The sequence below is a fragment of the Podarcis melisellensis genome, assembly GCF_964234715.1.
Source record: "Podarcis melisellensis genome assembly, chromosome: 6".
NCBI classification, from domain to species: domain Eukaryota; kingdom Metazoa; phylum Chordata; class Lepidosauria; order Squamata; family Lacertidae; genus Podarcis; species Podarcis melisellensis.
The window spans coordinates 41,637,093-41,650,916 of NC_138538.1; the positions used below are offsets into that span (position 1 = coordinate 41,637,093).

A 13,824-nucleotide genomic window follows, 5' to 3' on the forward strand; every position below is an offset into this window, starting at 1 on the left:
AGCCTGCCATCCTCAGTGACGAGTGATGCTGCTCATTAATAGATATTTTTGACCTTTAAAGATACGGTAAGTTACCTATTTTGAAGCTGAGTGCAGTCCACCCACACTGTGCCAGTAGGACCATTTGCCAATCTCTCTCTCTCAAAACAGGAAATATTAGCAAGGCGATCTTTCCACCACCCCCTTGCTGCAATATCTTGCATTTCATGAACCTCTTGATTAAAACAAATGGTTTTTTGTTGCCTGTTTAGGTCTTTGAGTGTTGTGCTGTTAAATCGTGGGCCAGGAATCTTTTTCAGCCTAGGGGCCACATACTCTTCCGTGCAACCTTCTAGCGTGCCAGGGCTTGGGGGGGGGGCAGAGGCAAAAGTGGGGACAGTGACAAATGTGACTTTTACCTTTGTACAGTAGGCTAGTATATCCCCCCTTTTTCTTTCTTGTATTAAAAAAACCAATCAGTAAAAATGATTTTTTTTTAATCAATTCATTTATTAAACTCTGTACAGGAGAACTGTGTTTATAGCAGTGTAGGTTTTAAATTACAGTCAGAAAGCTTTTAGTGATAATTTTATTTGTAAACTGCTTTGAGGTTTTCCTACAATCAAGCGGTATATAAATTTTATGAAATAATAAAAGAAAACAAATAAAAGAAAAACATAATAAAGAAAAGAAAAAAGTGTGTGTTTTGGGCTCTGCGATCTTGCGTGGGTGAAAGACACACAACCCGGGTTTGGGATTCAGCATGCTGGAGGGTATGAATCTATTCCCCTCCATTCTGTTGAGAGAGGATAATGTGCCACTAAGGTTCCTTTAGGAAGAACGTCAATATATACTACCAAGCTTTTTTAAAAAAATAAGATTAAATGTATGCATTTTAAAATATCTGAAATGGCTCTAAGATTTACTGCCTTCATCAATTTCTATTTCAAATGTCATTGAATGGCTTGAGGGAGAATCCTCACACCCACTTTGCCTTCCTTAAGTCTGACTGGTTTGATTGTTATGAAGGCAGAGTGAGACCAATCAATTTTCTTCTTGATATTGGTTTAATCCAGTGATTTCATGGTGGCTCATTTTGGTTAATTACTACTAGGCAACCTGCTTCTGAGAAAACATGTTTATGATTGGGAGGTTTATACAATTTGAGGACTTTGTATTTACTTATTGTCTTGCATTTACATTCCACCCTCCTTTTGGCATTGAACCCAGGGCAGTGTGCATCTGGTTCCCAGGAGGTCCCCCATCCAGGCCCTGACCAGACCCAGGTCTGCTTAGCTTCAGCAAGGTGCTGGCCCTAAATGCCTTCAGACCACACCCTGGGACCCTGTAGCTGATTTCTAGGTTTTATCTTTTGTATAGTATGACAGATATCTTGTGTCTGATGGGAGGTGAACAACCTGTACCTTATTCTGCACAGGGCAAAGTGCTGTTGTGAGGGGATCAGTCAATCCTGGGAGAAGTAGATAGTCTGCTTTGGCTGGGGTTGCACTCTTCCTCAAGATACAGGTTTGTAGTTTGGGGGAGCTCCTTGACCTGTCACTGTTTTACGAAGGCTAGGAAGGTGGTAGCACTGACTAGGGGTGCCTTTCACCTGCTTAAGTCGGTAAGCCAACTGTGCCCTTCCCATGTGCATTCATGCCAGCTTCCCTGAAGATGGCTCACTGTTGATTGCCAGGAGGAAGAGGAGATAGGCTGCGGGGAAGTCAGTGTGGTGCAAACACACAGGCAGGAACATTGGCTTACACTTCCAGTTTACAGCACTGCCTTGCAACAGTGACCCACCTTCCAGGAGCTAGTGTAGTGGTCCCACCCCACATTCTGGTCCAGAAAATGAACAAGTAACCATAGGAAACAATGCAAAATTTGACTCATATGCTTCCTCCTCCCATTCCCAATCAACACCCTAGTAGCAAAAGGTTTGGATGTAAAATTGGGGTTAAATGCCTCTGGACCTCATTTAAGATGCTGGTTCTTACCTTTGTAGGTCTAAATGTTTGGAATCTGAGCACCTTAATCTCTGCCTTCTCCTATGTGTGCCTTCCTATGCATTCCATGCGTAATCAGAAACCTTGTTCTGTGTGCACCCTTATGCAGAAGAGAACCAGGCAGGGCTTTTTCAGAAGCAGCACAAGTGTTATAAAATGTCCTCCAAAGGGATGCCTTCTTGGCCCCATCACTTGCTAGCCTTCCATTTCTAGGTTTCAACACAGTTGTCTCAGTTGTTGCTTCGTAGTTCTCTCTCTCTCATATTTGTGCACTCCTGTTGCTGTTGGTTGGATTCTGCTTGCTTGATGCTGTTTGCAGGTTGATTTTATTGCTACTGTTTTGTTCATTGTTTATGTTTTGATATTTCTTGCCTGTTGGCTGCTTTGAGTTTGAAAGAAAAATGAGATACATCGTCAACATCATGATCATTGCAGAGGTTACTCTCAAGACCAATACACATAATGTAACCAAAGGTGTCACTTGAAGAACAGGATATAGTATATTGCAGGAATTCTTAGCTTTGAGTCAGTATAATGTGAGTAGGCTGGCAAACCTAGACTTCCTACCCAGCCAGGCATAGAAAGCATATTATTTAATGCATTGTTGTTCAGAAATCCCACTAAGTGCAGTGGGTTTTAGTCACAAATAAATGTTCATAGGCTTGTAGCCTGACAGTCAAGGCCTGCACATCTAGGATGATAATGCCTGGATAGCAGGCAGTCTAGAATATGCTTCCTCTGTCAGCAGTCAACTGTAAAACGCATTTTCCATTTTGAAGATTTGTTAATATAACCTTCCTATTGTAAAACTTTTCTGGTTGGAAGCGCAAATGCTTGCTGCTCTCTGCCCATGGGTCTTTGTTATTTATGATATGTGCTTTGATCCTGAGATGGTCCTGCTGTTTATTCTTTTAGACATTTTTATTCTGTGGGTTATTAGTGGCTTGGAGGACCGTTGTGGGTCAGAAAGCAGTGCAGAGTTTTCATATAACAAATAAGGGAAGGGAAGGGCATTAGTAGTTAGATTATGGGTCCAGGAGAAAGACTGACAAAGTGTACAAATAATACAATTACTGAACTTTTCAGATTCATGCAGCATTAAATTGCCTTAGCCTAATCAAAACCAATATGGCCTAATAAGCCAGCATGGAGAGCAATTTAAGGGCATTAGGACCACTTGACATTAAAGGAGCATTAGTGAAGCAAGACAGGATCAAGGAGGAAATCTTGGTGGCAAACCTGAACAAAGGGAGCAGCAAAAAAAATATTTCTGTGCGTCTGTTAAATGAGCTGTTTCATATGGTGTTTCTTTCTTGATTTTAAGAAGGTGTTGCAGCTCACACTGAGTCTTAGATAAAGGGCGGGATGGAAAAGGCATGTTTCAGAACCAAATATCCATTTGATAGTCGCAATCTATTTATGGGCATCATCATTGTAGCGTACTTAAGATAGGAGATCAGTCAGACAGAGTTTCTAGGAGTATAGAGCTCAGCTCCCCAAGAATCTTTTGCTAAGGGAAATGCCAGCATTTTATGCTCTTCACCTTCAGCCTTTACAAAAAGCCCTTCTTCCTAAAACACTCTGATCAGGTTAAAGCACAAGCTGTCTCCTGCTGCACCTGCTGTGTGTGTGTGTGTGTATTTGGACACATGCCGGTGTCCGTATACCCTTCACCTTTCTCTCCTTGGGGGAACTGAGCTTGAAATCTCTCTCTCTCTCTCCACCCCCCCCCTGCACTCCTTTGCAATGCCTGCTGGCTGCTGCTATTGCTGCATGTGAGGCTGAGAGCATTGTTTGAATGATGAGGCTGGACTAGGTTAGATAGACCCTGGTGCCTGAGAGAGGGAGAGGCAGCAGATCTCTCCCTCTCCCTCTCCCTCTCCCTCTCTCTCCCTCTCCCTCTCTCTTGCCTGCCCAGAAATCAGAACAGAAAGACAGAAAGCAGCTGCTGTCTTCCCTGAACTCAAGGAGAGTAGAGAAGTTTAAAGATGGGGGAAGCATACTGGACCACCACATCCCTATCCTTGCCGGCACAGGACTTTCCGTTATGGCACATTTCCTAAGGGCACAGGGGAACCGGCTGTGCTCCGGGAAGACTTACCTTTCACCCACCTTCCAGGGACATGGTTGCAGGCAGGGATCGCAGCTGAGACTTTGCCACCATGCTCAAGTTCCGAGCGGACCGTCGGGTCAGGTAGGATTTTTCAGGTGATGCTGCAAGGCTGTAGAGCGGAGGCAGCGGGGTCGCGGCCTTGTCATTCTTGCTCTGGGGGCTCATATGTTTCAAAGAATGGCTCATTGGGAACTTCATTTTGGTCAGTGACTGCTGCATTGCAGTGCTGGGGTAGCAGATGCTTAACTCAGGAGTTTGTGGAATAGGACCAGGAGAGGCAGCTGCTGGGGAGGGAATATTTAAGGCGGTTCTGGGGAAGTTAGCTCGGTGGCGTTAGTGCTGAACCCTGAAAGCTAGAACTGGGGGGGGGGGTTGGAGAAGGAGGTGGCTGGATGAGTGCCAGCAGGAGGTGCAGAAGCCACACACAACTACAAAGGATTCTGAAGGGAGGAGGAAGAGGAGGAGGGAGCCCGAGAATAAAAGGCAAACCTGCTTCTGGCTGAACTGATTAAAGAACCCTTCTGAATAAAGGCTGGAAGCAAAACAGTGCAATGGCTATAAAAAGTCCCACAGGCTATACCTGTCCATGAATAACACTCTGGGTGGTTTCGGCAGCTCCAGGAAAGTTACTTTTCACATGGCTTTGTAATGTGTGCTCAAACTGAGTCTCTTGCTACCGTGTTCCAGTTTAGAAATGAAACAGTACTTGAAGGTAGAGTGCCAAGAAAGAATAATGATCAGGTAAATTTACACCATAGCTAAGGAATATTATAATGCATGCAATAGCCCTCATAAATAACAGTAGTAGTAATATAGTACAGTACCTTCAAGATACATGGCTCTTTACAAGTGAATGAAAAAGACAGGCCCCTGCCCCGAGGACCTTACACAGTAATGGGGAAAGTCACAAGGGAGATGCAGGACAGTAAAATCAAGGGGAACAAATAATGGATATGGGCAAACACAATTGTAGGTACTTTGTTGTTAATTGGGAATGGTGATGGGTTCAAGCAAGAGTTTCTCATCTGACATTGTTGCAGAACACAGTGCTAACAAGTACAAACACTAGTTCTCCCTCTGAATTTGGTAATGGGTATGTACTGATGTTGTCCAAGTCAAAAGTTTATGCCTGTCTTCCCATATGAAACACTCCCATCATTCTGGCTTGTCTCTGTAGTTAGGAAGTGAGACTCTGCCTCTTGTATGTCTCATTGCCATCCTTACATGGTCACTAGCTATGCTGTAACTCATTTTTTTCAAGTGCACTCGCATAAACATAACTGTATCATCTCCCCCCACCCCCATTATTATTATTTTTAAAATCTGTTTTGGGGAGTTTTGTTCCTTTATTTTCTCAATTTAAATGCAACATTATTTATGTGGGATGTGAACTAATAAAAATTTCTCAATTTAATTGGTGGGAGCAAAACATGAAATGGAATTATGTACTGGCTATTTTTCATTTTAAAAAACTTTGTTGATGTGATTTCATGCTTTCTACTGAAACTCTGTACTTTCGAAACTTGGGTTTAGTGACAAGGCTTATTTATCCTACTCAAAACACAGTTGCAATATATTCTTGGCTTGCATGTTGACATTGTGCAAAGTGATGAACCATTTGGATAGCCTAGCCTAGACCCATCTCTACTAGGCAAAGGAACCAGGAAGTGTGTGTGTGTGGGGGGGGGGTCATATACCTGTAGAAATAGATAAAGCACAAGACTTTAATTTAGATGCTGGGCTGGGAAATGGAAGACCTCAAAATAGAAAATCATAGTAGCCTTGGAGAAAGTTGCTTCATGCTGCTTTGGGCTTCAATTCCTGAAAGTAAAATGGAGATGTGGCATCCTGGCAATTGTGATGGAAATTTATCTTGAATTAACTGGTGGTGGATTGCATTTTCTTGTGGCATACCAGAGGTAAAACCAGTCACATATTAGAACCCTGAGAAGTCCAGGAAGCAGAATATTCAGTTGAGTTACCTCTTCTTCCTCATCGTACCCTGTGTCATTGTTACGCTGCCTCCCAACTGGAGTTCACTGTTCAACAATGCTTAATGTGCCCTTCTCAGAGGATGCAGCCCAGGGCAATTGCTCTGTTCTCCCAAAAAGGCATTTGTTAAAATTAGAAATGATATATAGATGAGAAACCAACTTTTGCAGATCTCAATGTTTATTGCAATTGGCACCGCTGTGAAATTATTGAAAGATGATATTGTCTTCCCTTACCTGTTTGCTACATGCAAAACTGAAAACATCCACCACACCCCTGCCAGGTTTGAAATAGGCCACATGAATTTTCTGGCAGAATCTGCAGAAGAGCCCCAGATCTCCACAATTCCACCTTTATGAGCTCTTGAACCCCATCTGTGACTGCTCTCCACACTTCCTGCAGGGTTAAGCTCACAAGTATCTTTCACCTCACCCCATCCTAGGATTTTCATATTGTCCTGTGCCTTGCAATCGAACTTATCTTACTGCGTTTTGACATGGTAAATTTACCCTTGGAAGATATTGCCATGCTACTTCTGTGTCATGAATACTTCATTTGAAGGTGCCCTCATTTGGGGACATCTGATATTTGCCATCAGGGTCACTTTAGCTTCCAAGGATAAGTCTCAGCTGATGAGGTCAACAACTCTTGGGGTTTGCATTCTAGGTGCACTAGAAAATTACAAGAGCATCATCTGTCTTGATCCTTCATTATGTTTCATACCACCACAAATAAATGCCAAGATAATCCCAAATCATAGACAATTAGTGCAATATTGGATTATTCTAATGGTTCATCAGGCTATTACTTTAATAGTGGAAGAGCACCTTAAATATTACTGAGTTGTACATGGTAGTGCAGTTGTGCAGGGGCACTGCTACAGATTTCAGGAAGGGGTGAGGGCAATCTGGACACACACTATATAGAACCAAGTTCAGATATATGTGCTGTCCTGAAGGATGCCTCCTGTTTGAGGATAAATCCCACAGAGGTGAAATAAGCCTGCGGAGAGTATTTATGTGCAATAAATAAATTAAAAAATAAATAGGCAAGATCATGGATCAGCAGGCAGGAGGCAGCAGTAATCGTCGTGAACACACAGTGCAAGAGAGAATAGGAAGAAAGTTGTCAGGACCCTGGACAGAAGCCAGTGGAGCTGGAGTCAGCAGGCAGGTAGTGTTGTTCCAGCACTGGTCAGAAGCCAATTTAAGGCTGAAATAATGCTGCAAGGAGGTGTATAATCCACCATAATCAACTAGTCAAAATTGTAGCTCTTTGATTCTGAAGTGTTCGCTTCAGTAATGAAGAACTATATTGGCTACAAAATGCCAGGAGACTAGGGAGCTTCTGGGAGGGGTTGTGGGTGACTAAAGACATCAGCAGGGAGATAATCCCAAGGTGGCGAGCAGAGAAAGCATGGCCTCTGACAGTTCATCTGTGGGATATTCCCCAACAGCTGTTTTCCTGAGATGGTTGATCACTTTGCATTGTTTTAAACCAGCGCATTACATTTTCTATCAATTTACAAGCCTTGTTGTCTGCATGCGGATGCTGAGGCATGCATACCAATTGGCAGAGGAGAGGGAGACCAAGAAAGGGTAGAAGAGGCTGCCTTTAAAGAGTTGAGATCCACTATCCCAAAATGCCAGTGGAAGTAAGGGGAGGAGGGAACTGTTTTGAGGGGTGAGTAGGGAGGAAACAGGTTTGCTATTTTGGTGATGGAGAAAATGTGCTTTGGAAGAAGATGTGGAGGGGAGAGTGCTCTTGTGCTTGGGCCCTGCTTGTGGGTTTCTCCACAGGCATCTGGTTGGCCACTATGAGAAGAGGAAGCTGGGCTAGATTGATTGTTAGCCTGACCCAGCAGGCTCTTATTATGTTCTCAGGGTGGGTGATTGGGAGGCAGAGGACTGTGGAGAAAAATTAGGTGAGAATGGGAGAAGGAGACAGGCACTGAAATTGGGGTCAGCAAAAGGGAGCCAGTGTGGTGTAGTGGTTAAGAGCAGTGGACTCGTAATCTGGTGAACCGGGTTCGCGTCACCGCTCCTCCACTTGCAGCTGCTGGGTGACCTTGGGCTAGTCACACTTCTCTGAAGTCTCTCAGCCCCACTCACCTCACAGAGTGTTTGTTGTGGGGAGGAAGGGAAAGGAGGATGTTAGCCGCTTTGAGACTCCTTCAGGTAGTGATAAAGCGGGATATCAAATCCAAACTCTTCTTCTTCGTCTTCTTTTTAAATCTACCTCCTGCCTCATCTCTCAATTCCATGATGGTCTCCTCTTGTTTCTTTTAATAGGTAGTTCCTGTATCAGGATCTGAGTAAGGAATGGCCTCCTATGCACTTTTCCTTACAACTCCTGCTGTTTTGTTATGTAACGCTATTCATGGTCTCATTTCATACTCTAGATAGTATCATTCGGATCAAAGCAAGGTGTGCCACTTACAGCTTGTTACCCAGCACCTGCGTTTAATCTGCTCCAGGAAATTTCTGTGGTCTTAGTCCAAAGCTCCTTGAAGCCAGCAGGATTGCCTTGATTGCCATGGTCTCTGCCCTCCCCCACTTCGGCTTATGGATGCTTCACCCTCAAAGCATCTTTCTCCTATGAGCTAACTGGTCTTGTGCATGTCTGATATAATGAACTAGAGTCTGAGTTTTGTAGCTGGCTTGTGAAAATGATTTAAGGGGCAGGGAGCTCAAAGGGTATGGGTGTGTGTTGGAACTGATAATGCTTAAAGACTAGCCCTGCTCTGCTTTACTGCTTGCATGCACCCCCTTGTTCAGTTTTTTTTAAAAAAAGCCAACCCAATTATTAGAGAAATGCCATCAGCCTTCAGCATTCCTTTAGCACATAGAAGTTAACCCCTTTCATAAGTTGCAAGTGGTTCGGAAGCTTTGCTGAGATTGGCAGAACCTACTCTGTTTTATGTTGATCTTGGATTTTATAACCCTACCCACAACTGGCTTTGGGGAAAGGGTGGAGGGTGCTGTGGTTGAACTTGCCACTCCATAAACATTTCCTAGAAAGGATGTTATCAAATTAAGAAAAATAATTCGGTGAAAGTAGATTCAGGTTTAGCAGGAACGGCAAGTTTGGCTTTAAAATGTGAAAATCATTTCCTGATTTTAAGGACTAGACTTCTGTAGTTGGAATATATTGTAAAGCCTTCATAACCTCACAAGGAAGGATTTGTTTTAGAAACTAGTGATGAAGTGCCGCCATGAAGGTGATTGGGAGGGGCAGCTGCTGGCCAAGTGATATTCAGCCTGCCAAGTTGTTCATCCTGGGGAAAGGGTCAGACTCCAGAGTAATTCTGGGGGTGTAAAGAGAATATGGCAGCCCAACCTGAGTAAGCTGGCCATTGTGTCACTGAGTCTTCTGTTATTTATGCACACACTCCACACTCATGTTTACTCATGCCTCACTGATAACCATGTCTAGGCTCCAAATTGTCAAGGGACCCTGAATTTCTTTGCCGTCCTTGTGTGGTTTAGCTCCTTGCTTTGCAATAAACTTTCTTCAGTGCTCTTCTTGCCAACTCTTTGCCCTAAGATGATGCCTGGCCATTTAAAAGCTCAGAGGATGCACAGAAAGAAGTTGCAGCGGGAGAGGAGGAAAGGCTTCCTTTGTGCAAGGGACAAATTGTGTGGAATTCCTCACGTGCAGCCAAACTTGTGATTTGTTCTTATGTAGTTCACACAACAGGTTCATCATGTGCACACTCAGTTCATGAGATCAGGGCATAAACACACACACTAGGCCTTAGACAACCTCCCTTAGGGTGGGGTGGAATGAAAACCGTTGGTTTTTTGTTTTGTTTTTGTAAACAGGCCCAGAGAAGTAACAATGCCCAGCAGGCCAAGATAACAGAATATGTTCTAATTAAAATCTGTGTCTGGAAAAGCACATCACAGAGTGCTGCTGCCTCGATTTGTTTTGGCTTCTGTAATTTAATATTTTTTTGTTTGAGCCAGTACACTGCAGTGTTATTTGGAAAAGCACTAAATGCTTATGGGGGAGGTCTTGTTGTTGGATAGATCTGTTGTTTCGTGTGGGGTCTCTGTCTCTGTTCTCCCCCACTCCCAGATACAGTGTGACTGCCTGTATCTTCCCTGAATGTGGTAAACTTAAGAAATAAGGGTATCCTCAGCCTTTCTTTCTGGTGTGTATCTGATGCACAGACATGGGTTCATTAGAGGAACATTAAAAAATAAGACTTCCTCCTACCTGCATTCTAAAGTGGTCTTGTCCAAAATTGTCCCACCTCTGCTTTGCGCAATGTGAAAATGATCTCTTAGGTTTAACTAGTTAGCCCTCTGAATGGCACCATCCTTTCGCTAAATTCTCTCTCATTCGTTAGCACCAGTGGAGTGACAGCTTTCTGTACCAATGTATTTGTGAAGTGTACAGGGCTAGTCTTGATCTGGCAGCAACTAGCCCCAAACCTGTAGACTGAGTTCCTATCTTCTTTAGCATATGGTTTAAATCAGTGGCATTTGGCCAGAGTTTGCAGTGTTCAAACAGTCAAATTCTCAAAATGTTTCACTGGCAAAAGGCTTGGCGAAGGCTGCAAAGCACTCTTTCCAGATTTCTGCCAGCAGACAGTGGCCATTTTAGCCCTTGAACAGGAAAAAAACTAGGCTGTGTGGCTCTTGATGTCTCATTTAGGAGGGTGCATGAAAAGGACTGTATTAATATTCTCCCTCCACTGTAATATGCTCTGGGCCTCAGGTGTGCAATGATAATATTTCAAACTGAATCACAGTTGCTGTTTGTGGAGACTTTAATTATTGTGGTTGGTGTGTGTATTTGTGTGTGTGTGGTTGAATAACTGACAGAGAGAGCTGGGACCACGAGAAAGGCTTTCTTTTGAGTGGCAGGGTGAAATTCACAGGTTGCTGAGCTCACAGTTTGTTTCCTGGTGACTGCGCAAGTCTTTCATTGGTGTATTATGTATGCTGCTTCCTTTTCATTAAGGCCATCAATACAGATGCTGTTTATTCCAGGCGGTGTCAGATCTGTATGGAAAAAACTCCATGCAGGGTGAGATATGCCTCCACAGAAGTTGTCAATAAGAAGCCTGGCTGCTGTGATAGCATAGCTCCCCAAAATGAGCACTTACATTGAACTGTATGTGCTATTACGTGTTGATGGTTGATTCCTTGGAAGCATTCTGTAGGCTATAAGCACATTTGAGACAGCAATGACGGGGTAAAGCTTTTGTAGATTCTGTAAGTTAGGCTCAAAGGCAGATTGCAATTTCCTTCTCTTGATATGAGCAAGGGGAAAACATAAACATATTTCTATACCTGCAGTGAAAGTAGAGACGTTTATAGTATCACAATTGATCACTGGGCCAGGTGTAGCAATAAAAAGGGCAGAACTTAAAAGCAAAGGGTCTCCTTGTACACTGGCACTCCCTCTAATAGTGAAATCAGGTGGTGCGTGCCGACAGAAATGGAGCCAAATTGGTACCACTGGAAAATGAGATGGTAGTATAAAATCTAAGGGGGCAACCCCACCCCCAAACTCAGGATTGAATATACTCAATCCTGTGGCCATATAATGTTGAGTCTCAGTTGTAATTATTTGTATACCCAATTAATTTCACTGTTGATATATTGTTATTATTTTGCTGCTGTTACTCCTACTACTACTAATGTAGTTATATACCTTGAATTGTTTTCTTTTTCTTTTTTAAAACCTTGTGTGGCGGCTCTTTCCCTTTAAGTCACTTCAACAGTCTTAATAATTCAAAATTCAGTAGAAATAATCAACTAATAAGAAATTATTAATTGATTAATGATTATAAATCAAGTGGCACATGCATTGAATTACTGCGTAAAGGGGAGTTTATTGAATTAACTGATGCCGCTGGTCATGTAAATCCACTGCCACTGAATAGTTCTAGATACTGGGTGATCATTCTGAAAGATGGATTGTTTGGACAGGTTATTAATTCTGTGGTATCTAACGAATCCTCAGCCAACATGGGGAGTGTACTTCAACCTGAGCCACCTAATTAATGCATAGCCCGTCTCTCTTGTGTGTTTTTCCAGCCATAATGAAAGACGGAACACTTTTATTCACCCAGTGACTGGCCAAATCCCAGAAGAGAACAACCAGTTTGACTTGCAAAGGTAGGTCCCCTCTCTCATTTTGAGCACAAGAGTGGAGGTTCATGAAGGAGACGAGAAGGCTTAAGTGTGCCACCTGAGAGCAAATGGCATTCCTCTTGCCCCAGAGATACAGCTCAAGAAAGAATGGCAAGGATTTGCTGCAAGGCAACTTCTGATGGATGTGAAGAAGCATTTGTGCCAGTCTTCCCTAACCTGCAGCCCTCCAGATGTTTATGAATACTGCTTCCATGAGCCCTAGCCAGCTATAGTCCAAAACATCTGGACAGCACCAGGTTGGAGAAGGCTGAGGGCTTGTCCACACTTCTGCTTGTCCCATGCCTAAAGAGCATTGATCCAGACATTTTTCTGCTTGCCCCATGTTTTCTAGATGTGGGTCCAAGTGGTGTTGCCTTTGCTCCACCACTTTCCCCCAGAATACCTTCTCTTTAGCACTAATTTGGAGCAAACATCCATCTGTAGAAAGCTCAATTGATGTTTGCTTTGATTCAGCAGTCAACAGTGGGTTTTCCCTGGGGGAAAGCAGCAGGGCAAGTGGAAGTGTGGAAGAGCCCTGAATAGTACAACGTAGCTCCTGATATTGTTGAAGCTGGTGTAAAGATGCTCCATTGATTTCAATGAATTGTGACTGTAGACCAGCACTCATGACTTTATTTGAGTGTGCAAATGACAGCATTATATATAAATAAACCAGACGGCATTATGTGCTAAAGATAATAGAAAATATTTATTTACTTGTTGTATATAGTCGTGCATCAACAAATTTTACCTAGGCAGCTTACCTGCAAAAATAGAATATTAAAAATGCAAAATGCAGAAATTAAAGCATACCCACAAACCAGTACAAATGCAGCATAATTCTTCCTTCTAGCAAAATATGCTGGAATATTATGCTTCTCTTTTTGTCTCTCAATTGCAGATCTGCCTTGGACATGTCAAGCAAATCAGGCAGCAAACGGCCGGCAGCAGTCAACAGTGAATCATCCAATCATACCATGGTTTCAGACTTGCCTCAGGAACGACCAAATGGCAGGGTATGCTTTGTTCTCTCATGGAGACCTTGGTTCTCTCCCACCACCCTTTGTGGCAATGTTCTGCTTGAGCAACATGCCCAAGTTATTTGGGCCTTAATTTTCTTCATCTGTAAAATGGGGACAGCATTACTGACCTTGCATTATGAAATCCTGAAAGATAAATGGCAAGCACAGCAGATTATAAGTGACAAGAAGCCTAAAAAACCATGGCTGCCTTTATGATCATCTGTCACGGCCACCCAGATCTGGTCCCAGCTCACAAGAGACCTCACTCCGTTGCAGCTTATTTACAGGAAACGTTTATTGAAGATTTCTGCTTCTCATACAGTTCAGCATTGTGGCCGTACGTCTGCCACGTTAGACCGCTGAAGTCCCCTCTGACTCCTCCCCTCTTCCGCACCAACTTAATAGCCTGGCTCTAGACCACCTCTTCCTCTCCTTTCTTTTCCGCAGGGTCTTCCTGCCCCCCTGGGTTCCCTCTCTCCGTGACTCGCCTGAGGCTGAATCCTCTGCCGCCTCTTCCCCCCTCTTTCTGGCTTTAGGGCCGGGCTCCTCCCCTGAGCTCTCTC

The 13,824-nt window shown here is 43.5% G+C and overlaps 1 protein-coding gene across 15 annotated transcripts in view; it reads left to right on the plus strand.

Annotated features, from left to right (window-relative positions):
- PLEKHA6 (pleckstrin homology domain containing A6) overlaps window positions 1-13,824 on the plus strand; it is a 185,965-nt gene that overhangs the window by 111,194 nt on the left and 60,947 nt on the right. For 13 of the 15 annotated variants that reach the window (XM_081914529.1, XM_081914539.1, XM_081914531.1 and 10 more), the window contains 2 exons: window positions 12,144-12,224; window positions 13,141-13,255. In XM_081914529.1, the coding sequence (XP_081770655.1) occupies window positions 12,144-12,224; window positions 13,141-13,255 (196 nt within the window). Of the gene's footprint in view, window positions 1-3,881; window positions 4,180-7,717; window positions 7,774-12,143; window positions 12,225-13,140; window positions 13,256-13,824 lie in introns of those variants that run through there. The other 2 variants (XM_081914542.1, XM_081914541.1) reach the window with 2 other exon arrangements.